This window comes from Ursus americanus, chromosome X (assembly GCF_024610735.1).
Source record: "Ursus americanus isolate L20-20 chromosome X, mUrsAme1.1.p, whole genome shotgun sequence".
Taxonomy (NCBI): domain Eukaryota; kingdom Metazoa; phylum Chordata; class Mammalia; order Carnivora; family Ursidae; genus Ursus; species Ursus americanus.
This window is the reverse complement of record NC_142164.1, coordinates 107057286-107082189: the sequence shown is the minus strand read 5'-3', so window position 1 is coordinate 107082189 and position 24904 is coordinate 107057286. Positions and strand designations below refer to the sequence as shown.

At 43.6% G+C, this 24904-nt stretch overlaps 2 protein-coding genes across 9 annotated transcripts in view; both read right to left on the bottom strand.

Moving 5' to 3' along the window:
- Window positions 1-4194, bottom strand: part of BCLAF3 (BCLAF1 and THRAP3 family member 3) — a 61930-nt gene extending 57736 nt beyond the window's left edge. For 4 of the 7 annotated variants that reach the window (XM_045801278.2, XM_087859896.1, XM_045801275.2 and 1 more), the window contains exon 1: window positions 4047-4194. The gene's annotated coding sequence lies outside the window, so the exon portion shown is untranslated. Of the gene's footprint in view, window positions 1-1742; window positions 1915-3472; window positions 3928-4046 lie in introns of those variants that run through there. The other 3 variants (XM_045801279.2, XM_045801280.2, XM_087859895.1) reach the window with 3 other exon arrangements.
- Window positions 4195-15506: 11312 nt separating this feature from the next.
- MAP7D2 (MAP7 domain containing 2) overlaps window positions 15507-24904 on the bottom strand; it is a 97116-nt gene continuing 87718 nt past the window's right edge. For both annotated transcript variants that reach the window (XM_087859529.1, XM_045801283.2), the window contains 5 exons: window positions 24432-24488; window positions 23689-23767; window positions 22766-22952; window positions 19755-20027; window positions 15507-17020 (listed from right to left, as the gene is read on the bottom strand). In XM_087859529.1, coding sequence (XP_087715655.1) covers window positions 19778-20027; window positions 22766-22952; window positions 23689-23767; window positions 24432-24488 — 573 coding nt within the window. In that variant the 3' untranslated portion in view covers window positions 15507-17020; window positions 19755-19777. The remainder of the gene's footprint in view (window positions 17021-19754; window positions 20028-22765; window positions 22953-23688; window positions 23768-24431; window positions 24489-24904) is intronic.

Sequence of the window (24904 nt, the reverse complement as noted above, 5' to 3'; positions counted from 1 at the left end):
AAAGTTATTAAGGAAATATCCCTGAAAAAGCATCAGGACCAGACGGTTTCACAGGAGAATTCTACCAAACCTTCAAATACCAGACAGCCTCAATGCTCTATAAATCATTCCAGACCTCATGTACCATGAGAGGGATCAAGCCTATAGGAACATCAACCTTTCAAGGAAGATGAACCAGCCAAGGAGACAAAGAACATCCTCTAAGGAAGGAGGGAACCCTAGAGCATAGAATCTCATAAACTAAAGAATATTTCAAGAAAGGAGACTTTCATGACAAAAGCTGCATAGAGGTCCAGTAAAAGGAATAAAAAATGTGAACACATGGCTTTAGGACTAAGTGGAAGGTAAGGAGATTTAAGAAAGCTAATTATTAATGACTCCTTCTAGGGGCACCTGACTGGCTCAGTCGGTGTACCAAGCAACTCTTGATTTCAGGGTTGCCAAGTGCCATGTTGGGTGCAGAGATTATTTTAAAATAAAATCTTAACTATGGACTCTGAGAAACAAACTGAGGGCTTCAGAGGGGAGGGGGGTGGGGGAATGGGATAGGCTGGTGATGGGTAGTAAGGAAGGCACGTATTGCATGGTGCACTGGGTGTTATACGCAACTAATGAATCATGGAACTTTACATCAAAAACCAGGGATGTACTGTATGGTGACTAACATAATATAATAAAAAATATTATTATAAAAAAAAAAAAGAAAGAGGGGGAGCACAAGTAGGGGAGCAGCAGAGGAAGAGGGAGAAGCAGACTCCCTGCTCAGCAAGGAGCCCAAAGCAGGGCTCCATCCCAGGACCCTGGGATCATGACCTGAGCTAAAGGAAGACGCCCAGCCGACTGAGCCACCCAGGGGCCCCAAAAAGCCAGTTTCTTAAAGAGGTTTCCCTATTACCTAAGTCTTCCTGACCTACCTCTATCATATCTTTCTATATTTGAGGTTATTTGTTTAATGTCTCTCTTAAATATCAGGAGATGAACTCCTCTACTAGGATAAGGACTACATTTATTTTATTTATCACTAAATCCGTAGTATCTACATGATATGACATAAGTGCTCAATAAAAGAATAAATGAAAAAATAAAATCTTAAAAAAACAAAACACAAGAAAACCCAACTCCTTCTAACAGGCTGACTGGAAAAGGAGGAAGAAACTGGGTTGTGGCTGGGTGACAGGGGTCTAGGGAGTAGGTCTACTGTTGATAAGGAGGGACTATGTGCCTGGCACTGGGGATATAACGTAGAATGACATTCATAGTAGAGATGAACCTGGGTCCAATTAATTCAGTGTTTCCTTTGATTCCTTAATAAACTCCAAATACTGTAGTCAATTTCTCTCACTATCCTACATTTACATATTACCTTCTTCAACAGTCCATACTAAATTTTTATCAGCAGTCATATTTTACGTTAATTTGGCAAACATTACTAAGTGCCAGTGACTAGTAGTGGGGAGGCACACAATGTTGCAAGAGACCTAGTTTCTTTCCTCAAGATGTTAAGGTTTCAGTGGATAAGGACCACGGGAGTGTTAGTACTTCCTGGTTCAATAAGTGTCTTGCAAATATCTCATTTAATCCTCACAACAAACTCCGAGGGAGCTGGAATTAACCTCCATTTCACAGGTGAAAAAAAACAAGCCTCAAAAAAGCTAACCAATCTGCCCCAGGTGAAGGACCTGAAACCAGAATACAGATTCTCAGACTCAAATACTAACACTTCCTCAACTCGCAATTCCTACCTTTAGAAAGATGACCCTGAAGAGACTGCTTGGTCATTTGCGCAGATGCTCGGTCAGCAGAATTGGACTTTAGGACACTTGAGAATAGTTGACATCCTGCATCACATCTAAAATTGCCGTCTAAATTTGGAAAGCAGCTTTTCTGCCCTTTAGCTGCCTGAACATTCTGTAGCTGTAGGGCACAAAGACTATGTTTTATTTATCATGATCTCAAGGATTGTGTTTTATTTAGCTTTATATTTGTCCCCCTCAGCTTTATATATAGTGCCTTTAAATATGTGCTCCTTCAGTATGTGTGCAGATTCATTCATTCACCTAATTTCATAACTCTGATAGCATTCTGAATATAATCTAGGACAGAAGTAAAAAAACTTCAGATTTAAGAAGTGAAAGAGCATGAGGCAAAGGGTATCAGAGAATGGCTTTTCTGAATTCAGAATTTTACTTAAAAAAATCAAGATGCTTTTGTGCTCTGAAATTTTCACAATATGGCAATAATTGTTAATAAGACAAAGTATGTTTAAATGTACCTTTCATAAATGTCCCATTTGACCCTTAAAAAACCACCCTATAAGAAAGATAAGGCAAAGGCACTATAATATCTAGTTTAGAGTTGAGGAAATCACCTCTTAGAAAAAGTGATTTGTTCAAGGAATCAGAGACACTGGAATTCAAGGAAGTCCTGAGTTCAAATCTCTTGTTCACTCTATGATGCCTTTGCCTCAAATGGATAACACTTCTTTACTAAACTGGTAAAAGAGGAATAGAAGATGAGAAACTGAATAGCTATCAAAAAAATTTTTTTAAAAAGTGATAGTTGGAGAATGATAATGGTACTTCATTGGAGAGAAGAACAGAAATGGCCCAAAAGTGATCCTGTAGAAATCCTTTAAATGTTGCCTTTTCCTAGGGTGTAGAAAAAGACACTCACAGATTGTTGGTGGGAGTGCAAAATAGCACATCCTTTCCAGAGGGAAACTGAGCAATTTACATTTTAAAAAAACAAGCCCAACAATTCTATCATCTAGGAATGTACACTAAGTGATGATGGATGTGCAGATTTTACATGTATTCAACAATGTATTTAAGTAGTGAAAAATGGAATAACCAACTAAATCAATTATTAGAGCCATGTAATGGCATGCTATGAAGTAAAAAAAAGGTTACAAAAGAGAATCCACTTTAGAAAAATCCATACATTCATCTCTGCACAGAAAGAGAACAGACATGTATACCCAGTAACCATATTCAGTGTATCTTCTTCATCATGGTTTTGCATATTTTAGAAATTTTGTAAATAAATGTGCTACGAAATGTTTCTATATATAATTATTTCTAATAAGACCTTTAAATGGGGGGCTGTGAAACATCAGGGGCTTTCAAAAGAACGCCTTAGTAGCCATTTTAAAAGTACCGTTGAGAAATAACATTTAATAAACACTAGTATATCATAACAATTAAAATACCACTGAAAAATAAAGCACTCGTTATGAATCCCCACCAAAATCTTTCCTTTCCAAATCCCAGTCTCATTCATCCCAGTTCTCATTCAGAAAAATGTTAAAAAGGTTGCTGGGCCAGAAGTCAGACAGACCTTCCTGATTTCTACCTGTAGTTTTTACTTTGTTCCAGAAAAGAAAAGCAATCACATAGGAGGCAGCTCAAAAAGCACTTCGGCAGGAAAATATTTGGGAGAAGTTTCTCTCCTATTTCTTTTCCTCCTGACTTACCGACAGGACAATCCTGACAGTCAACGGCCCAGTTTCCTAATAACCTTAGAAAAGCACAAGGAGATGCGCCAATTTTCAAGATACGTTTCGAAAAACACAAGTTTTACTTTGCAACGCAGGATAAAGAGCATCCTTCACGACTCATTCTGGACGTTATCAGAAGAAGATGCCGCTGCGCGGCAGGAGAGCCTTGGGAGGACAAAGCAGGGTCTCCTCGGCTCGGGTCCCGCAGGCTACGCGTCCGGGTTCGCTTCAGGGACAAGGGCACGGTCCCTGAACACCACCCCCTGGTCCCCATGACAGAAGCTTCGAACCGCCGCGGCCGCAGCCTGCCAGACGACGGGGAAGGATCAGAGCCACGGCAGCAGGTGCCCGGGTCGCCGCGCCTGAGAAGGCACCAGCCCAGTGGCCTGAGGCAGTGGGAGGGGAGCGGTCCCCCGGGAGTCCGAGACCAGAAGGCGCGCCCCACTCGCCGCCCCACCCGCCGCCCCAAGACCGCCCCTCCCGGGCGACGGACACGCCCTCCCTGCGGGCCGGGGCCTCCGCGCCCCGCCCGCCCCCCGGGGCCGCTCACCCGGCCGGGAAGTTTGTGCCGCCGCCGCCAGGCCGGCCGCCGCCGCCGCCAGCCCGGCCGCCAGCCCCTCGGGCCTCGCCCCTCACACGGCCGCCGCCTCCCACAGCAGAGGTACCACAGCTACCACCGTGGGGCCACGGGACCCGGAACCACTTCCTTCCGGAACCGCCTCGCCCCGCCCCCGCTCTGGCCCCGCCTACTGTCCGCGGCCTAGCGCTGGCCCGCTCTCCCACCGACCCCTGCTTTCAACTCCTTCGCAGCAATGCTGCCCCGCCTGGGCTGCTCCGGCCACAGCGCCTGCGCCCTCTGCTGGCCATTCCCACCTCTGCCGCTCTGTCCAGGACGCATGCGCCATCTGCTGCCACTCCGCCGGGAAAGAAGCAATGCACGAGGCGTTCCAGGTCCTGCGATCCTGGGATCCTAGGGGTTAGAACTCATTCCTCAGTCAGGTACAGGAGCTTGGTCCCATGGGCCTTCCAGCCTTATACACAGGAGGCAAAGGTGATGGGGCAGATGAGCCTCGGCTTTCCAGCTCCTGGCTTGGCCCTTGAGGCCCTTCCAGAACCAGCCCACCTGAACCTGCACCTCTGTAGCCTCTCCCTGCCTACTCAATTTCTGTCCATTCCCATGGCCTCAAATTAAGTTTCTACCCAGAAAACGAAACCTCTGCTCTGGACCTCCCAAGTAGGTTAACGGTACCAACATCTCCCCACCATCCAGTTCAAAATACTGACTCACTTTTGTCTGCTCTCTTGATTTTTCTCCTTCCTCACTCCATCCACCAGCCCCAAAGGTAGTATGTCCTCACTCTTAGAGCTTTCTCACTTGACACTTTGATATAGTATTTACTCCTTGCAAGATTTCTCTTTCAGGGCCCACCTCATTTGGTAGTAATCATCTTTTACCCTCCCTTGTCACTGTCAGCTGATTGCATTAGAATTTTCCTCTCCATCTGAATTGAATTACAGCCATCATCCCAATGAGTCCAACACCCATGACTGAGCCATGTTTCCTTAACTTCCTCAACGCAGATGACTTTACCTCTCCTCTACTTTATCCACCCATTCCCAGGCACATATTCTAGCGAATCTAGACATTCATCACTTTATACTGCTTCATCTCTAAAACCTTAAGTTTCCAAATCCTATTTATTTGGACTTACAATCCTCATCCTTGCAGTCCTCTCTCTCCCTTACTCCCAATGTACTTGGTCTTCAAAGACCAGAGAGCTCTCACATCTGCTGAACCTTCTACCTGACTTAAGTCCATGGCCTTTGATTTCAACCACTCTTGTAAGCAGAGCCCCTGGAATTGCCCTTTGACACATGGTGACATCAAACCACCACCTTTAAACACTCCAGTTATCTGCGTTTTCCATTCCTACATCTGTGTTTTCAAGTATCACTTGGGAAGAAAAAGTCACACAACTATAACAGAATGATGCCACTACAAATTTATGGATACCTGCTAGAACCTTGGTGCCTCTTTTATGTGACCTCTCTCATTTCCAGTAATTCCTGTTATTAACCCTTACTACTTTCTTTAAGCCCCATAGCAATGATCATTTTCCTCTCTTCATACATGATGTTGCTTCCTGCTTCACAGAGAAAAGTCCTCAGCATAGTATATGAGGCCTTTTTTTTTTTTTTTTTGACAACAAAAAAGACCATGTTAAATCAACTTAAGGCAGACTGGTCAGGATGAGAGAATAGAAGAGGTGACCGGAAAGAGAGAAACCCTTGGCAGCTTGAGCCAGGACTGGCCCTAGCAGAAGTAGTTGGGACATTCATAGGCAACCAGGTATGCCAGGCTGGATCAAAGGCCTGCACCACAGCCGGTTTCAGGGGCCCTTCTTCAGTCACCGCCGAATTCTGTGCCAGCTGCTCCACGCTGGACATGCCCAGGATGACTGCGCCCCCATGGGCACCCTGGAGCTGGGAGTGGTGATACATCCACCGGAGGGCGGCCGAAGTTATGCTGGGGATGTTGTCGCAGTAGCCAGCCTGCAGGGCCTTCTCCACCAGGGCAATGGCCTCGAAGTGGTGCTCCTTCCAGAGCGATTCCTGTAGCTCTCAGCCCAGTTATTCCCAAAGAAGCGGCCCACAGGTTGTTTCCTGTCCTTGTCCTCGTACTTGTACTAGTGGGTCAGCAGGCCCCCTGTGGGAAGACTGCAATCAGAGCCCCGCAGGCCCACACTGCTCCCAGAGACTGTTCTGGACTGGCGGGCAGGGCGGGGGGTGGGGGGACGGAGATGGTGGGGGACCATATAAGGCCTTTTATTATCTGGTTCATACTTCACCTCTCTAGACTTCTGCTCCTTGTACTCAGTGTTCTGGCCATACTGAAGTGTATGCAGTTTAAGACAAATACTGCTTTTGCTTCCACTCCATTGCACGTATTGTCCCATCTGTCTGGTTAAGAGGTGTGAGACCTTTTTCTCTGCATATATATGGCTTCAGTCCAGGAAGGTTTTCTATTCTACCTTCAAGAATTGTTTCTCCTCCATTTGTTCTGGTCTCTCTTTTAGGGAGAGCAATTATCTGTGGCGGTTCTCTGTTTTATCATTTTTGTCCCTTTTCCTTTTTTGACATTCTGTACAACTCAAATTTGCTTTCAACATTACTGATAAGATTTCCCAAAGCATTATTTCTGCTTTTGTTTTTACTTAAATTCTATTACTGAGATTTTAGTTTCCTTGCTTCATTCCTTCTTCTCTCTCTCTCTCTCTCTTTCAAACCGTCCTATTGACTTTGCATCTCATCTTACGTTCTTGCAAAAGGATGCTAAACTGGTGATAAAATTTTCATTTTAGATTCTGTAGTCAATAATTTTCATAAATATGCTCTTCTCTCCCTTCCGCGATTAGTTTTTGTGTACTTTATTACAGATAGATAGATAGAAAGATAGATATAGATATATTCTTTAAATCATCTTTGAAAAAGGTGATCTTTGTTCAGACTTATTGGTTAACAGACAGCACAAGCAGACAGCCCTCACACTATCTGCTGTTCACTTGTGTGGACAGAGAAGTTCAAGCAGCTGGCACAAGGTCACATAGCTCTTGGTGTGTATATGAGTAATGCACGTGCACACATACACAAAACAAGCCTAACAGGAATAGGTTATTATCTGCCTTTCCATTTATTTTCTTTTTCTTTGCAAAGCCAAATCTGCTATTGAATGCTGAGTACGCTTAATACAAGGATTCTGTATTAGAATAAATTATGCTACAATAACAATCCCAAAATCTGATTGGCTTATAACAACAAATGTTAATTTCTCACTTACATTTCAAGTCCATCAGAGGTCAGCTTTGGTTCTTCTGTCTGGGATGCAGACTGAAGATATAGACCCTCTCTTAGACATTACTGGTGTCTGATCAGAAAAAAAGGAGCAAGAGTGGGACCGTGCACTAGATCTTAAAACTTCTGCTTTAAAGCTGAATCAGGACCTCTGAGGGTGTGGCTCAGTATGGTTTCAACAAAGCCCCTCCAGGGGATTCTGAAGCACTCTTGGGTTTAAGAACCATTTCTCTAAGGCTTGTATTCCCTATAAACCAGAAGATGGACTAGAGGCTTGTTGAAATTCATGGCAGTTTTTAGACTACTAATTCTTAAACCAGAAAAAAAGTCAAATTAAAAAAAAGAAGAAGGAATCATGTATTGATACAGACTTAGACCAAGTGCCCACTCTCATTGTCATTTTTTTTTTGGAGGGACACTGCTTCTGAGGAAAACTGCCAGCTGCCCTGACATGTCTCTCCAGCTGCCCTTCTTTTTTTTTTTTTTTAAAGATTTTTTTAAATTTATGTGACAGAGAGACAGCCAGCGAGAGAGGGAACACAGCAGGGGAGTGGGAGAGGAAGAAGCAGGCTCCCAGCGGAGGAGCCCCATGTGGGACTCGATCCCAGAACGCCCGGGATCACGCCCTGAGCGCGTTTAACGACTGCGCTACCCAGGCGCCCCCAGCTGCCCTTCTATACAGCTTTCTTTTTAAAATGCTGATGTGAGAATTAGATAATTAGAAATAAGTAGGACAAATAGCTTTCTCATCCCTTGACAACGCTGTTGGCCCAGATATTTCCCACAGTTTTTGTACAGATGGTTGTATGGTGTTGGCCATGCCTTCAGTATCTACATTAGACCTTATAACCCAGGACTGTCAAAACCAGGTGAGCTCTCTCCTTCCTTAACTATCTGACTCTGGGTTGCTTAATACTGTAAGTGAAATTAGATGTATAATGCTTACCTGGCCCTGTTTCCTCCTCCTTTTCTTCCGTCCCATAAGATAGGCATTTTGGGGGGAGGGATGTTGTCCTTTCTTTACCTTTACTTTTTTAAGGGCTTTGTCAACAACAGGGAGCAAATGATTTATACTGCTTGGAAGAAAATGTTTTTAAACAGGCTTTTATGCTGCAGATTCCTTTTTGCTCATTCTAGTCACTATCTTTATGTCTGTTTTCCTACTGAGATGGAGGACAAATTTCTAAACAAGATTTGGTAGTTACTACCAGGTCCCATAAATTATTTCTGATGAACTCTTGTGTAATGTAGTATGTGCAGTAGCTTGCCCCTGATTCTGAAAGTCATATCACATTTGTGGTGGTAAAAACGTGTTACAACTCAGCAATTATTTTGAAAAAAAAATGATATGGACTACCTACGTTGATGCAAGTCAAAAAGGAACAATGAGGTTAGGTTTAAAACTTAATTTTACTGCAAAACGTTTTTTAAAGTTCATTATTCCCTTATTTAAATCTTTGCTGCCCCTTCCTTGAAGCTCTTCCCCCAGATCCTTGATAAATTCAGTTCATATATCTCTTCCTACCATAAGCAGTCTGGTTTTGTGTCCTGGTACAACCCACATCCCAATCCAAAAGTTATTAAGCTCTCAAAGAATTTCATTTGTCTGATAAATTTGACTTAACTCCATATTTATTAGGTACCACCCATAGTTTCTTCTACTTTGTCATACCAATTCTTACTCTCCCTTAGACTAGGAGGGAAAGAGAACATAACAGACCCTGTGGTAGATTTTATGATAATGCAATCAAAATATTTATTGCCCCTCTCTTTTCAGGTCCCCTAGTTGACAATGAGAATGACATATGTGGCTCACATTATATTCCCATTACACAGCTCTGGCTAAGTTAATGATGGCATGGCAGAAACAACGAACTACACACCAAATTACTTATGCTCCCCCTTGCATAGTACAGGTTTCCCCTTCCATCCAAGCTTCTTATGAAAACTTTCCTAAGCCAAAATAGCGTACAGCCAAGAGTATTCCCTGTTTTCCGAAAGTTTGCATTAGGCCACTTCACTTTTATGAAAGACCTACCTTAGTGTGGTAACAGCTTTTTTCTCAAAAGTGAAAATTATTTTCTGATTTCTTTCAGTTAGCAAAAACAAATATGAATGTAGGTCTTTTGTAAAAGTGAAGTGGTATAACCAGAATTTTTGGAAAGCTAGGGGTTAGCAATATCTCTGGTAGGAAGCAAACCAGCCAGGGACTACACTTCCCAGCAATCCTTGCATCTATCTATCATCTATCTGTCTATCTATCTATCATCTATCATTTATCATTTATGTGGGGCCATGTGACTAGTTCTTGCCGATGAAATGAGTGGAAATGGTATGCATCCCTTAGAGGACAAGTTGGTTGGGAAGCAGTGTGTCTTCTCCATACTCTTTCCCTATTCTGTGGGCTTCATGCAGAAAAATATGATAAAGTTGGAAGATGAAGGAGCTACAAGATAGAAGGAGCCTAGTCCCTGAATTACCGCTGAGGGCAGAGATATAATAAGGCACATCTGTTTTGGACTTGGGAAACAAGTCCTGTTGTATCTTAGACATTTGGCATCTTTGGGGGGTAATTGTTACGGAAGCTAGCATTACTTTCACTGACGTACATGCTCATCCCCTTCTCTTCGGCCAGGGAAAGACCCTTCGGTGTCCGTATAGGACTTAGTACTGGCCAAGGAGAAGCACCTATCTGCTGGGAGCTCCTTCAATTGAGTTTCCTTCCTGGTAGAAGGAGAGAGGAGTACGAGGAGCAGCCTGCCATTATCATCTTCATGCGTCTGACCATAATGGCATGAGGATGGGATGCTGGCCACAGCAACCTTCTTAAAGCCAAGACACTCAGAGAAATGCTGCCCCAGAATCCCGATGTCACTGAGCTGCCTTTGAAGCTTATTATATATGTGATGAATAAATACCCTTAAAACTGAAGCCCTTCCTGCTGTGTTCAGTGAAACCATCCAAACTGGTTTACTTATTCCCAACTAAGACAACAACATTCATTTAACAAAGATTTATTGTGGGGCTACTCTGTGACAGGTGGTGTTCTAGGTGCTGAGGATCCTTGAGAGTGTCATCTCATGCAAGAATGTCGGTCTGGCAGAAAGATATGCAGATCAGAGGCCATGGATTTTAATTCATAGATTTCCTCAGTAACAACTGTGTTTATTTACTCACAAATATTTATTGAATTCCTGTGTTAGGTGGTAGGAATATTAGACAGTTAGGCAGCCTTGATGTCAAGAAGCTTACAGTGAAGGAGACAGACATTCGTCAAAGAATCACACAAATAAATGTTTCATCCCAAACTGTAATAATACACAAATATGTAACAGCAGACCTGGCCTCATTACCCATCACAAGTACAAATAATAACTGGCAAACTGGCAAATATAGCTAGGAGTTGTGTGGATTGGCAAGAGCCTCAAAGGGTTGAGCCTGTGTGATTTCCCTAAGCAGGAACTTTGAGGTGTAGTAGGCCAGGGCAAGCATAGGCTCAAAAGCAAACTTTGGATCTGGAGCCCGGCTGTGTACTTCCTGACTGTATGTAGCCTTCCATGAGCAACTTCACCTGCCGTGGTCCTCCTGGTAAAATGAGCATAACAACAGTGCTTGTCTCAGAAAGTCATTCCTAAGGTTTAGAGAGAGAGTACATGGAAAGCCCTTAGTACAATGCCTAGCTGGCTCAGGTCTGGTTCTCCAGGAACAGAGTCTGAGACCAGTTGGCATGCAGGAGGTGCATGGGGGAGTGCACAGAGGAGTGGAGGAAACAGGAGGGAGAACTTGGGCTGCAATGCAGCCTCAACAAAGGCCTCAGGTGAACCCACAGGGAGCAGATCTGAAGCTAAGACAGCCCTTCTGCATTGTCCCACCTTGAGGCAAGGGTTTTTGCACACCCAAATTACCCAATGGATACAGGCTACCCAAGTGAGGGGGTTTAACCTCGGCGATGCAGTCTCCCCTAGTCAAAGGCAATTCTTAGAGAGGAACTCCACCAACAAGCCTCACCAACTGTACTTCCAGCATCTGGAAAGAGACATCTGGAAGGATAAATATCTCACGCTTAAAGAGGAGGTCCATCCACATAGTGCACATGACATCCTCTACATCAGCATTTAATGTAAACCATTAAGGCCATTATAGCAGCTGCTTAAAATTTTCCAAACCTGCTGAGGACTTAAGGCTTTCTTTCTCATCATCAAAGTACAACTTCCTAAAGATTACAAGCAGAATTGTGATGCAAATATACATGAGCACGGGTCAAAAATATGTTGAATTTGTTAAGGAGCAGGATGACAGAACTGGATCGGGGGAGGATGTGGGGATCGCTTGTTGGGCACGTGGATGTAGGTATACACACATCACCACAGGACATATGTTCAGTGGGGAAACATGCTGGGAGGAGATCACAAAGTTAGGTACAAAATTGTTCAGTGGCCTGCAGGAACAAAGAGACATAACCTTTAGAGTTAGCTTTTCTGTAAGATGAAAGTCATCTGCGACTTTCTGTCTACAAGTGAATAACTCCAGAGCCTGGGTCCTAGTCCAAGCACATGGCCAGTCATACAAAGCTGCATCCCCTGAGACTCAGCGGCCCTTGGGCTGCTGTGCTGAGACCACACTTTAGCAGGTCTTTGAAAGGGCATGCAGTTATCTTTTGGCCTTATTTCCATGTTCTTGATAATTTCTTACCATCAGTGAACACTGAACACCCCATACCAGCCATCGGGGCCGTCACTGCACAAGAGTGTCCCCTGAGAAGCCCTCCGAAGGTCAGGTCCATTGAGCAAATGAAATTTATTCTTTCCTTCTGGTGGCACCAGTAAGATTCTGTTTGTTCTAAAACAATCTTTGCATCCCACCCTGGGGACCACATTCATTCCAACAAGCTCTCCACAAGTCTACTGTGCCTGACCTAGCCGCTTCTTAGCTATCACTTCTTTGTTGACAACTTTCTGGTCATTTCAAAGATGAGCACACACACACTGCTAGGAAAATGTAATTAAAAGACAGATACAACAGAGGGCTGTTGGCTGTAATTTGAAAAAGAAGTTATTTTACATGAAGGTTCAATTTCTTGGAACTCTATTCCTCATATTTTGCATTTCCTGAGATAAGGGGACATGGGGAAAGACTGCCTTAATACTATCTTGGAAGTCCAGAAGGCTGGTCACTTCAGACTTTTTCCCTAACATCAACCATCCCTCAGAGCCAACTGGAAGGATTAAACTTTGGCATATCCTAACTGCTTCACAGAAGCTTCTCTCTTATTTACTGCTTAGCTGAAGGGAGGGGTGGGGAGTGAATTCTCTAGGTGTCACATCTGAAGCCTATCAGTTCCCTCTGCCTTTTGCAAGGTGACTCTCAGACTCTGGGCTGCAGCAAGGGTGATTTGTTTGCACCATGTGTGGAGTGCCCACTGTCTTGGACCCTGACATGGATCCTAGGGTCAAAAAAGAAAACTATTTCCCTCCTGGTTAACATGGGCCATCTGTCCCGAAAACAAGAGCAAGTAGAGCCACTCCATGCCCAATAGATCTGATGGTCACTGTTAAAGGCACGTCTTCAAGGGTTCAGAATTTTGAAAGCATTTTAATTCAGTTTCACCCACTCCATGTTTCTCATCAACTTAGAAGGCCCATACTGGGTATCTGAGCCCGTGTTTGGCATTCGATCCAATATTTATGCACAGAGAATGTGAAACAACACAAAACAGCTCACATAAATCAGGTTACCTGAACACCACATTAATTTGGCTTGTTGGGACAGGAAGATGGGGAAAGTGATTGGTTCAGGGAATACTACTTTCAAATCCCATGTTCTTGCTTCTAGGTACAATGGGGACGTGAACTAATAATACAGCCACGCTCTGCTGCTTTGAGTGGATGGATGGATAAGACATGCCCGCAAAAGTACACTCAAATGAAAATTAGATAGTAGTGATGGCAGCACAATTTTGTGAATGAATCAAAGATGGAGTTGTACAAAAGGAGGATATTTTTTTATAATATGTGAATGATATCTCAATAGTTTTTGTTTTTTTTAAAGCACACTCTGAACGAAGATTCCCCATGGGGGTCCGAGCCCTTCTCAGCTGTAAGCACCTGCTCTAGCGAAAGCACTTCTGCTCAGGGGCAGAAGAACCTGCCAACTCCCCTGGGGGTACCAAAGCTGGGGCCCTGGAGTCTCCCCCAGTCTGTCAAGTTCCAGCTCTGTGTCCTCGAGGAAGTAATCCTCTCCTACCAACCTCATAACCTGGAGAAGTCTTAGGACCACCTCACATACAGCAGGAACGGAGAACCCACTGCTCTTCAGGTTCATTCCTGCAGAAGCAGCTTAAACCACGGCAAGGAGAGGCCACTGCTTCTCACCTCCTGAGATCAGGGCAGGGCATCAGTTCAAGATCTTCTGTGCCTCGTGCCAAGCCTTGTGCTTCAATTTTCCTCTGAATTAAACCTTGAACCAAAACTGGTACCCACACCTTGGACCCTGCTCCTGTCTTTATAATTTCCTCATTGACTTCTGGGCCCTCATTCCCATCCCATCAGAGATACTAAACTCAGTTGACCCTCAAGAGACATTAAGCCAAATGCTCTCTCTCCACAGGAAGAAATAATCCACCCCTGCCCCATCATACATTATATTCTTATGTCTCTTGGGTATGTCACTGATGTCTATTTTAGGTTCCAAATTCTATTTATCAGACTATGCTGTTTCAGTTATGGAAGTTTTATCACAATATTCAGCTGTTCAGGGAAATGCTCCCTTTTTAAAAGCTCATTTTTTAAAGTTTCTCAGCTTTGTGTTTACTTTCTTACATGTACTATATAATTATATTTACAAGTTGTGAAAAAAGAAATTCCATTGACTGGGACTTGATTTAATTTATAAATACTGCACAAGAGTGAGTGCTACCTACTATGAGTCTACTTCACACACACAGGTTTTCCCACCTGGGGACATGACACGTCTTCCCATTCACATCTAATATCCTTCAATCAAGTTTTAGATATAGTTTGTTATTTCCAGGAATTTTCTGGGTTTTCTTGGCATCAACTTCCTATTAATTGTTAACGGGTAAGAAAACTACTGATTTTTCTTCAGTAGTTGGCTCGCCTGTGAAAATATTGTAAGAGTCTTTCACTTGTTTCTCTTTGGGTCTGCCCTGCCCCCAAACACTACCTGTAAAGGCTTCTCTTTTCTGTTTCTAAGCATTCTCACTCTACTTTCTCACATAATGTGTTTCTTGAACAATACTGAAGAGCTGGGATGGAGGTCACTCTGCGTCGTGCCCCCAAAGTAATGGGTCATGTGCCACAGTGCACCTCGAGAAACAAAACAGTTCTTTACATTGGCTTTCCAAATTTAGTTAACAAAGCATTTGACTAATAGAACACCTGTACATACTAAGAAAATTTTAGGATGTTCACAAAATAAAAATTGCTCTTAGCAGTGACTGGCCACCACTGTGACCCTATGGCCAGGGCTCAAGACGACAGAAGCTACTTGTAATGCTACTGTCAAAGACCAGCATAGGGAAAGAGGATGTCCACTCCTGTGCACTCAACAGAGGCTTTGTCAGCAGAGCTGAGGAGGGCTGCATTGACTGGATCCCTGGCTTCAGAGATAGCAGCCCAGAAAAGTTATCATGACAGTTTCAACATTCCCATTCCAGTTCTGCCCTCCTGGCTCTTGGTCTTGGCTGGTATTGTCTCCCAGGCTGTAGACAATTTGTGAATCAGATTTAAAAAAAAAAGCTGGTCTGGGTTTTAGCTTACTGGAAAATAAGGGTCACCATACCCATTATAATTTTGTTTAAATGCCAGATTGTTATGTGGAATGTTTTTATGGATTACACTAAGGTTAACCACATCTTAGCTAGCTAGAGTTGCCTCACATCAGTGGTATGAAAGTATCGCAACTTTACTGTACCTAGAAGTTCATCATGTCCTGGGGACAGCTTATCACTTAAGCTTATTTCCACAGTTGGCTGCACTTGGAACTGCCAGCAGAGAAATTTTAATGAGTTTGACAGGGAAAGGACACCAACACAGGATTTTTGGTTTTTCTCCACATAGGTTTTAAAAAGATGTGATTTGGTTTTAGAACATTTCTTCACTGAGCCTACAGAAACAAACAAAACACTAGCAAGCCATCAGACTCTTCAATGAAAATGTATTTCACGTTAAACACAACGTACAGATGATGCAAATGAGGCATCACCATGGTCACAATGGTGCTGTGAGGTACAAGAGATCACAACAAAACAAACACTTAGCAAACTAAAGCTGTAAGAAAGATGGTGAAGCATTTTTTGAAAGTCAGACCATGCTGTCATTTTCTGTGGGATTTTCCCCCGATATTCATCACGATCAACGGCACTGCATTACTGGAAGCATGTATTTTATTTAATATACACACATACACAAACATACACAGTTTCATAACTAATAAAGTCTTAAATTGTAGCTGGTTTTAAAAGCACATGAACAAGATTACTATTGAGACTTCTTTTTATCTCCTGGTTGCAAACCTCAGTCAAAATTATGGATCTTTTTCAAACGCTTTACCATACAACTCAAAAAAAAAAGTTCCAAAGGTCATTTTAATCTGAAAGTCACATTTCACCACAAGAATTAAAATTAAGAAAACACATTATTATATGGCATGAAACATGTGGAGTATACATTCTCATGTCATTTGTCCCCCATTCAGATGTTTTCATGTTGAAGTTTATTAAAGTGATATATTGGGTCCAGTTCAGGGCCCCCTTGTTCCAGAACACTATCATTTTCATTTGTGCCTGGCTTCATCAGAGTTGGGCAAACACAGGAGCAAACTAAAAGGGTCCCAAGATCCAAGAGAAAAGCAATAGCAAAAACATGAAACCAACCACCTGTGCATGAGACACACAATTCACTCAAACTTCCTTCGGCCCAAAAGCCACCTGATGGCTTGGAGATTTTTTAAGGTGCAACAATGACAAGATCCGTGCTAGACTGAGGTGCCCACGTCTATAAGAAAGTACGTAAGTGAACAGAAATTATTCCGCACTCCTTGCTTCCTTAATCAACCAGACACATTCTGTTAGGTCCCCAAGGAGTAATGTGGGGCAACACATTTTACAGGTGGCTAAGCTTAATAATACAAAAAGCTTCTTGAGAGTAACTTCCAACAAAGAAACCCCAGAGAAGGGGGAAAACCGTCTGGAATTTCTTCTAAACACAGACAAGGAGATAGGCAGCCCAAGTTCAGTATATATGTTTAAGTAGAGTCCGGGTTAATGTCTAGAATATTTACAGGAAAAGCCATCTACATGTCTATGTACTCCAACTTTGGGAATAAAAACAGTTATAAGGTGAATTTCCAACACAGAATCACCTGGGTTATTGAGAGGATCACTACGATAATGAAGTAGTACAGGAAGCACTGTATCAGCAGCTGAAGCTCATAAATAGAACTGTAACATGAAACTTTGCTGAAGCCTAACAAGGCCAACGCTTTAATGTTTCTACCAAGAGTGGCCAGTGTTCGACACACTAACTAGGAATATACAGTTACATTTTGATCTAATAATTTGGAATCCAGTTATATAGGACAACAGAAGCTTCTTCAGAGGACCGGCAGCTCGGATTTGACTACCAGCAGCTTCATGGGTTCTCCAAACACCACCTGTGTCAATTCAAAAACAAAGCCAGGTGAGATGAATGAAGAGACCACGTTGTACCTATTCTTTCTCACTAAAATGATCCCACTGTCTGGGACTTCCTACCTTCTTGTAATTATATTTTCCTTGGCTCATACAGTATCTTTCAACTGAGGTGCTACAGCATTTTGGGTAGGACTATGCGATTAGGTGGCCACATTCTCTTTGGGTGGGACTGTCCTAACACCTGCAGGATGCTTAATGTCCCGAACTCTGCTTTCCAAATGGCAGTGCCGCCCCCAGCCACTGTGACAACAAAAACCCTCCAATACATTTTAAGATTTCAGAAGAGGACTAATTTTAAGAAGCCAAATGCAGTCAAAACAAACAACTAAGAAAACACATGCTTATTTATGTTTTTTCTATCCCATTCTTTTTGTTTAAGTTTTTATTTTAATTCAGTTACTTAACATACAGTGTACTGTTAGCTTCATGTGTACGCTATAGTGATTCAACACTTCCGTACATCAGCCGGCGCACATCACAAGTGCCCTCCTTCATCCCCATCACCTGTCTCACCCATCCCCCTACCCACCTCCCTTCTGTAACCAGCAGTCTGTTCTCTAGAGTTAAAAGTCTATTTCTTGGTTTGCCTTATTTTTTGTTCCCTTTTGCTCGTTTGTTTTATTAAATTCCACATAAGAATGAAATCATATGGTATTTGTCTTTCTCTTGCTGACTTATTTCACTTAGCATAATACTCTCTAGGGACATGGTTTATTCTAAAAATTACCTGCCATGCATTTCCTTTCATGTGTGAAAGGGCCACAACTTCTTTCCCTAGAGTCAAGAGAAGAGATGCACTGTCTACAGCCAAAAGCTGAGCACAGAAAGATGTATACAAAATACAGTGGCCTTGGTCGTGTGGTCTCCCCAACCTGTTTCCTCATTTGATATGACTTAAGTAATCTCCGTACCCAACAGGGGCTCAAACTCCCTGAGATCAAGAGTCACATGCTCCTCCAACTAACCCAACCAGGTGCCCCAAAATAGACTTGAATATTCTTTTTAGTAGGCTCTATGCCCAACATGGGGCTTGAACTCACAACCCCATGATCAAGAGCTGCATGCTCCGGGGATGTACTGTATGGTGACTAACATAATATAATAAAAAATCATTATTAAAAAAAAAAAAAAAAGAGCTGCATGCTCTACTGACTGAGCCAGCCAGGCACCCCACGTTTCCTCATTTGAGAAACAGAAAGGTTGGACTATATAATATCAGTCATTGAAGTTCTGTTATAGGAGTGGAGGGTAAGAGACACTTAACTCTAGGAAACGAACTGAGGGTTGCTGGAAGGGAGGTGGGTGAGGGGAGGGGGTAACTGGGTAATGGGCATTAAGGAGGGCACTGGGTATTATATGCAAATGATGAATTACTGAACTCTACCTCTGAAACTAACAATACACTATATGTTAATTAATTGAATTTAAATTAAATAAAACTTTTAAAAAAGAAAGTGAGAGTGTGCTGAGAATACAAAAATGTTTCGAAGAATCTAAAGTGGGAGGACAATTGGAATTAAGTTATGAAAGGATTTCACAATAGATTCTAATTATGTTTTTGTCATCAAAAACAAACAAGCCCCAAACTGAAGTAAATCCAATGTGAGGCATATATAACTAAGTCACACAAATGCAGAGTGTTTATAACCCATTTTGCCAAGAAAAAAGGCCAAAGGTGGGGAACGAAAGCTTCAGGACACAAATTTCAGTTCTCCATTCCCCCACTCCCTCAGGTGTAATCCAAGAAAAAATGTTTGCCTTAAAAGATTCCAGAATGGGTCAATAGAACAGCAAATTGTTTGGCTCAATGCTCCTCACTGTATATAAATGATTGTAGATAGAATGTGGGATGTCACTGAGTAAAACTAAGGGAGAATTTCATTTTATTAATACCACCTTGCGCCACTATTACAGCATTTCTCTCTTTGCCTCTAAAAATTGTGCTACTCCAGACAGATGGCTGGTCAAACTTTTAGCACTGCTTCTCAACACACACACCCATCCACAAACCCCAAACAGCAGGGGTGGCAACGGAGGCTCTCATACAAAGGATTTACTTGAAATCCATCTCCATTATTGTGTATGTGTTGCAGTATATACTATACAGAGGTCCCCCCCCATCTCAAAGAACGTTCCTATGAAACCTTTTGTAATGGCATAAGGTGAAGAAGCAATTACCACTAACTTAGATGAAAAATTTTTTGAGCATTTCCGGACTCCAAAAATAGCCTCTTGGGCTTTTCTGATACTTTAGAACACATCTTGCCAATGGATGTGCAAAATAAATGGAGATAAAAGACAGATGCTCACAGACAGTGCAAAGCTATGGCAGCTGACTGCTGAGTGCGGTTCTCAGGAAGGAGCTCAGCGGAGCCACTCTCACTGCTCAGGGTGCACGCTGCCTCTGTAAAAGCTGACTGCAAGATGAACACTGAATACTATTTTCACATTTTGCTTTTTTTTTTTTTTGTAAAAGCGAGAATCCTCTTTTTATTACTTTCAGTTAATATAAACAGGAAGTAATGTAGGTGTTTCGTAAACTACATTTGGCATAGCGCGGAACTTTTGAAAAACTGGTGATACCCGTATTCATAAAGCTGACCATCCAAGAGACTGAGAGATGTTTATCCCACCTTCACAAACCCCAGTTGGAGAGGTATAAATTTAGACTATAATCAAAAGACCGTACTGTACCTTTCATTAAAGACATGCATTTGTCAACAGAAGGTGTTCAGAGTATTTTCTTGGCCAGGACTGTTAAATCCTTCAATCAGGTTTTTGTTACAGTCATCCAGGCTGAGATTTTCACTGGATCGCTTGGGGTACATCGGGGGGCCAGTGAAATCTAGGAGATCTTGAAGTGCTCGGGCATTACCAGTTCCATTTTGGTCCAGAGACACCCCAGGAATCATTTCACTTACTGGTGAAAATTCTGGGATGGAGATAAGCTCTTCCTTTGAAACAGGACTGGAATGTGGGGAAGGGGAGAGAAGGAGAGAGGTAGAGAGAGAGAAAGAGGCAAAACCTAATTCTATTTGCAATATTTGGTTATATTACTTTTCTAGAGAAGATGGATTTAGAGCCAGAGCTGGTGTGAAACATACTACACAAAATACAAGTTAGTACAACTCTGAGACACTGATAGACACAAGGCCCCCATGGAGGAGAACAAGGGAAGTGGACTGCACAGGGCTGTGAAGGCCAAGCTCACATTGTCCACAGGAAGAAAGAAAATAAAAGCCAAAGGCACCAGCACTGCAGAGAAGCCAACCACTTCGAAAACTTTCAAAATGGGGAGACCAAATAGAAAGCAAATGCTAGAAGTTAAAACTGAGCTGAGGAAGGGCCCTAATCAGCACTGGGGCTCCTAGTGCTGCTTTTCTCTAGCAGTGTCACTGTGGATGAGCTGTTTTTTCTCCCCTGGCCTCAGTTTCCTCTGCTGTACAATGGGGTGAACGATCATTTCTTCCTACCAGGGCTCCCGTGAGCGTGATATGATCGTACCGAGGAAGTCTGTGTGGAGCCACCGGCAGCAAGTGCTCAGTTTCGGTGGGAGCCATCGTTAACATGGACCCCACCATTCACCCAGTCCCCTGCAGAGCAAATCTCTCCCATGTTCCCGCTCTAAAGTGAGGTCCCACTCCACCCTGACTTATCCAGCTCCTGCCTAGCACGCCTGGCTCGCTCTCTCTTCAACCTGGAGATGGAAGAAGGAGTTTCACAGCTGTGTCAACCACAGGCCTAGCTCAGATGAGTGCTGGGCTGGTATGTGAGGTCCTGTCACTTGGAGTCTTCCTTACAGCCAGAGTAAGGCTGCTGCAAGGTTCGACTGTTCTTTTCTTCCTTGATAAGATCTGAGAGAAGAATCTGCAAAAACCAGTTGAACTGAAGAAACTCAGAAAATTCATCTCCCTCATACTCAGCCTAGTTAAGGGGCAGTAGAAGATGTAACACCACTTCTGGTGGCTGGAGCCTAGGAAAACTGCCCCATCAGCAGAAACACCCACCCCATCTCCACCTCACCCTGCCTCCTTTCCCTGGGTTTAAACAGCTGGTCAGAGCGTGAGGAGGAGAAAACGCCGCAAGCTTGGGTGCAACCTCCAGGAGTCATCTCTCTCTAAATGCAGAGGTGGCCACAGGAGAACTCGGAGCACACACAAAGCCCTTCGCTTTCCTGAACCCTGGTGGATGCTGTGTCTTATCCCATACCCCGCTCCCAGAGACAAAGAATAAGCAGAGGTAGGCTCAACATAGGGTGGGGGCAGAAATGTTGCACTAATGTTTAAGATGCCTCAGCAGTTTTGCCCTGGGGGCTGAGGAGATGGACGATGGAGGCAATGGCTGTCTCTGTAGGATTTGCTCTACTGGTGACGGGGTGCTGGACCCTGGGTTTTTACATATTTGGCTCAAGGCCAGGGTGCACAAGCTGGGATATTTACAATCACTGTGCCCTACGAAAGACCCTGCTGTCCAGACGAAGCTGAAAATTCACAGCCAAGGAGAAAAGGGTAAGTTCTGGCCAGATGGAGGTCTGACAGAACTTTTGCAAAACACTGTCACTATCTCCTGACTCAGACAGCTGCCCCCACTCAACTGCCCCAACCACAGCCAGCGAGAGAGGGAACACAAGCAGGGGGAGTTGGAGAGGAAGAAGCAGGCTCTCACCAGAGCAGGGAGCCCAATGTGGGGTTCGATCCCAGGACCCTGGGATCATGCCCTGAGCCGAAGGCAGATGCTTAACGACTGAGCCACCCAGGAGCCCCTGAATTCTCCTTTTGATTGGAATTAATTTGCCAGGTAATATCATCTACAAACACACTAGTTTAAGAATTCCTTAAGATGTTAGTATCTGAAAGCAAATTAGATTCCTTATCAAGTCCCCAGTGACAAGTTTATTTAACATAAGACACTGGACACAGTGAGTCCTATTGGTGTTCCACTCAGATCCCCTTTAGCTGTAGGTGCACCCGTCTCCCAGTTGCAGAGAGAACAGGCTGCTAATAACTCATAGCTGCCACCCTCTATCTCTGAATGACCGCCTTTGGCTGACAGGAGCCCTATGCCCACGGAAGTTATACCTGCATCCCCCATCTTGGGTGACCACACTCAATGACTGATGAATACAGTGGCACAAAGGCTGCCAACCTTAATCAGACCACTCTCTGGTAGAAATTCATCCTCTAGAGCTCCCGTAGGACCTGCTGAAATAATCCTTCCTTAGTGACTTCCCCTGTCCCATCCTGCTTTCCACCCTTCACTTGCTCCAGAGAACTCTTGAACTATAAATCCCATGCCTTAGAATACCTGTCCCAGGCTCTACTTCTTTTTTTAATATTTATTTGTTTGAGAGAGAGAGAGAGTTTGTGCACAAGGAGGGGGAGGGGCAGAGGGCGAGAATCTTCAAGCAGACTCCCTGTTGAATGCAGAGCTGGACATGGGGCTCAATCCCATGACCCATGAGATCACAACCTGAGTTGAAACCAAGAGTTGGATGCTCAATCCACTGAACCACCCAGGCGCCCTCCCAGGCTCCACTTCTAAGGAACCCGACCTAAGACACTAATAAACCACTGATAGCTCTCCTGAATGCCAATGGAACCTATTTTAGTTGATTCAGGCGTATAAAAGACTAAAACAATCAATGACGAGGCAGTGGAGGTGTCTGGAGAAGAGATGAGGCTCACATGCGGAATAAATCAACCTACCTTACATCCATAGACTGAACTTCTTCAGTTGAGTCATCCAGACTGTTTGATTTCCCGTCAAGGGTGTCCAGATGAACAAGTCCCCCAACTGGTTTAAGCCCGTTAGAGAAAATGTCTTGGGGAAAAGTTTCTGGGGCAGTACGCCCCACACCATTAACTTCCTGGCAGGTGTTTAATCCATTTATTTCTGATTGAGAACACAAAGTCATTCTGTTAACCATAAAATATCCAGAACAATGAAATAACAGAGGAAATATATATTGAGGCAATTAATCTAATCCTCTGCCTCACCAGCAGTGCGACACCTTTTGAAAAAACAAACAAACAAACAAACAACAATAACAAAAAACCCCTGTGTCATCAGTTTCACACAGGGAAAAGAAGACTAATGACATCATCAGTGTCTGTGCAGGGCTCCAGACCCACCCAGGAGGCTTGGTGTCTTATACTGTGCAGGTCCCCAGGCTCTGTATTCTTGAGCCCCAAGGCAAAGGAGAGATGTGGAGTGCCTCTGAGATGGACACACCCTTCTGACTTTGGTTGCCATAATATATTCAAATCTAAGGAGTTTTAAGTATACTCGAGGGAGAAGAGCCAGACTGCCCGGAAGTCTGGAAGACAGGAAAAACCACCTTGGCATAGCAGAGTTGGTTCTGAATAGAAACTGACCAGCTGTTAAGCTCCCCAGAAAGTGGCATGGGCCAGCAGGTAGCCAGCTTTCTGTGCTGGGCTATTCGAGTACTGCTTTCTGAATGGACCTGACAGTCCTGTGGTGGAGATGGGGACTCCACCAGAAGGGAGACTACATGGTCTCCTTCCAGCAATAACGTTTTTAAGACCCCTGGGTGCTTGTCCTCTGCAGGACATGCTATGAGTGCATACCTGCTGAAAGGAAGAACTCGAGAACCAGTTCTCACACTCACCTATTTTGTTCGGGACAACTGGTTTTGTCTTTTTTTCCACACACACAGCAGACTGAAGCTCCACCTTTGGGTCTTCTTTCTGAAAACACATACAGGGAAGGATGACTTCACACAAAGACAAGTGCTTCTGAAAAGCATCAAAGGGTATTTGGAACTGTGCTGAGCCATCTGCCTGTTCCATAGTAATTCTTGGAAACTTTTGAGCTTATTACAAATCAGCTGTGTTTCCCTTTTTTTTTTTTTTTTAAAGATTTTATTTATTTATTTGACAGAGATAGAGACAGCCAGCGAGAGAGGGAACACAAGCAGGGAGTGGGAGAGGAAGAAGCAGGCTCATAGAGGAGGAGCCTGACGTGGGGCTCGATCCTGGAACGCCGGGATCACGCCCTGAGCCGAAGGCAGACGCTTTAACCGCTGTGCCACCCAGGCGCCCCCAGCTGTGTTTCCCTTATTAATATGTCAGTATTTTCTGTTTTATTCAGGGACTGCTGTGCCTCTCTCTGCATCCCTACCCCCACTTCTCGGAGGAAATCTTTCATTACCACCCTGTCTCTGAAGCTCTTCTCTTAGACTTCTCTTTCCTTACAGGTACCTAGAGCCTCCTTAATCTAGCCAGGAACAAAGTAGGAAGAGTTCAATTTTTCTGGCTGTTCCTCTTCAAGACCTGCAATTCCACTGAATATACTGTGCCACTCTTTTCTCCTCAGTCCGTAAACTATTAAAATGGCGCTCTGAACACCTACCTTCACTTCTGGAGACACATCGCTCTTCCTCGTTCTCTTCATGATTTCATCAATTCTCTGGAAACCAAAAGAACCAGGTAAGAGGACTATAATACCAAATACACATAAAAGCAGCTGGGTCTATATGCAATTTAGACTTGCATAAACTTATAACATAAGTTGCATAAACAGAAAACTTATAAAAGAGAAACATCAGCACAGGATAATGAGTACAGAAAGGTTTTCCAAATATACACCTCTGCCCTATAAACAAGGTCAAATGCTTGAGAAGTGAACTAATATCTAAAATCAACAGTTTTGATCTCATCTTTTTCCTTCCTCTCCGTAGGTTACCTAAAAATCAACAAATCACCACCTGCCATTCTAGAGGACCACCCTAGAGAAAGTGAAGCTGAGGTGCAGGTCAGGAGGGGAGGTCAGAAATTGGTCTCCTAGCCCTCAGGCCTAAAGTAGTATAAAGCCTGGGCTGGATC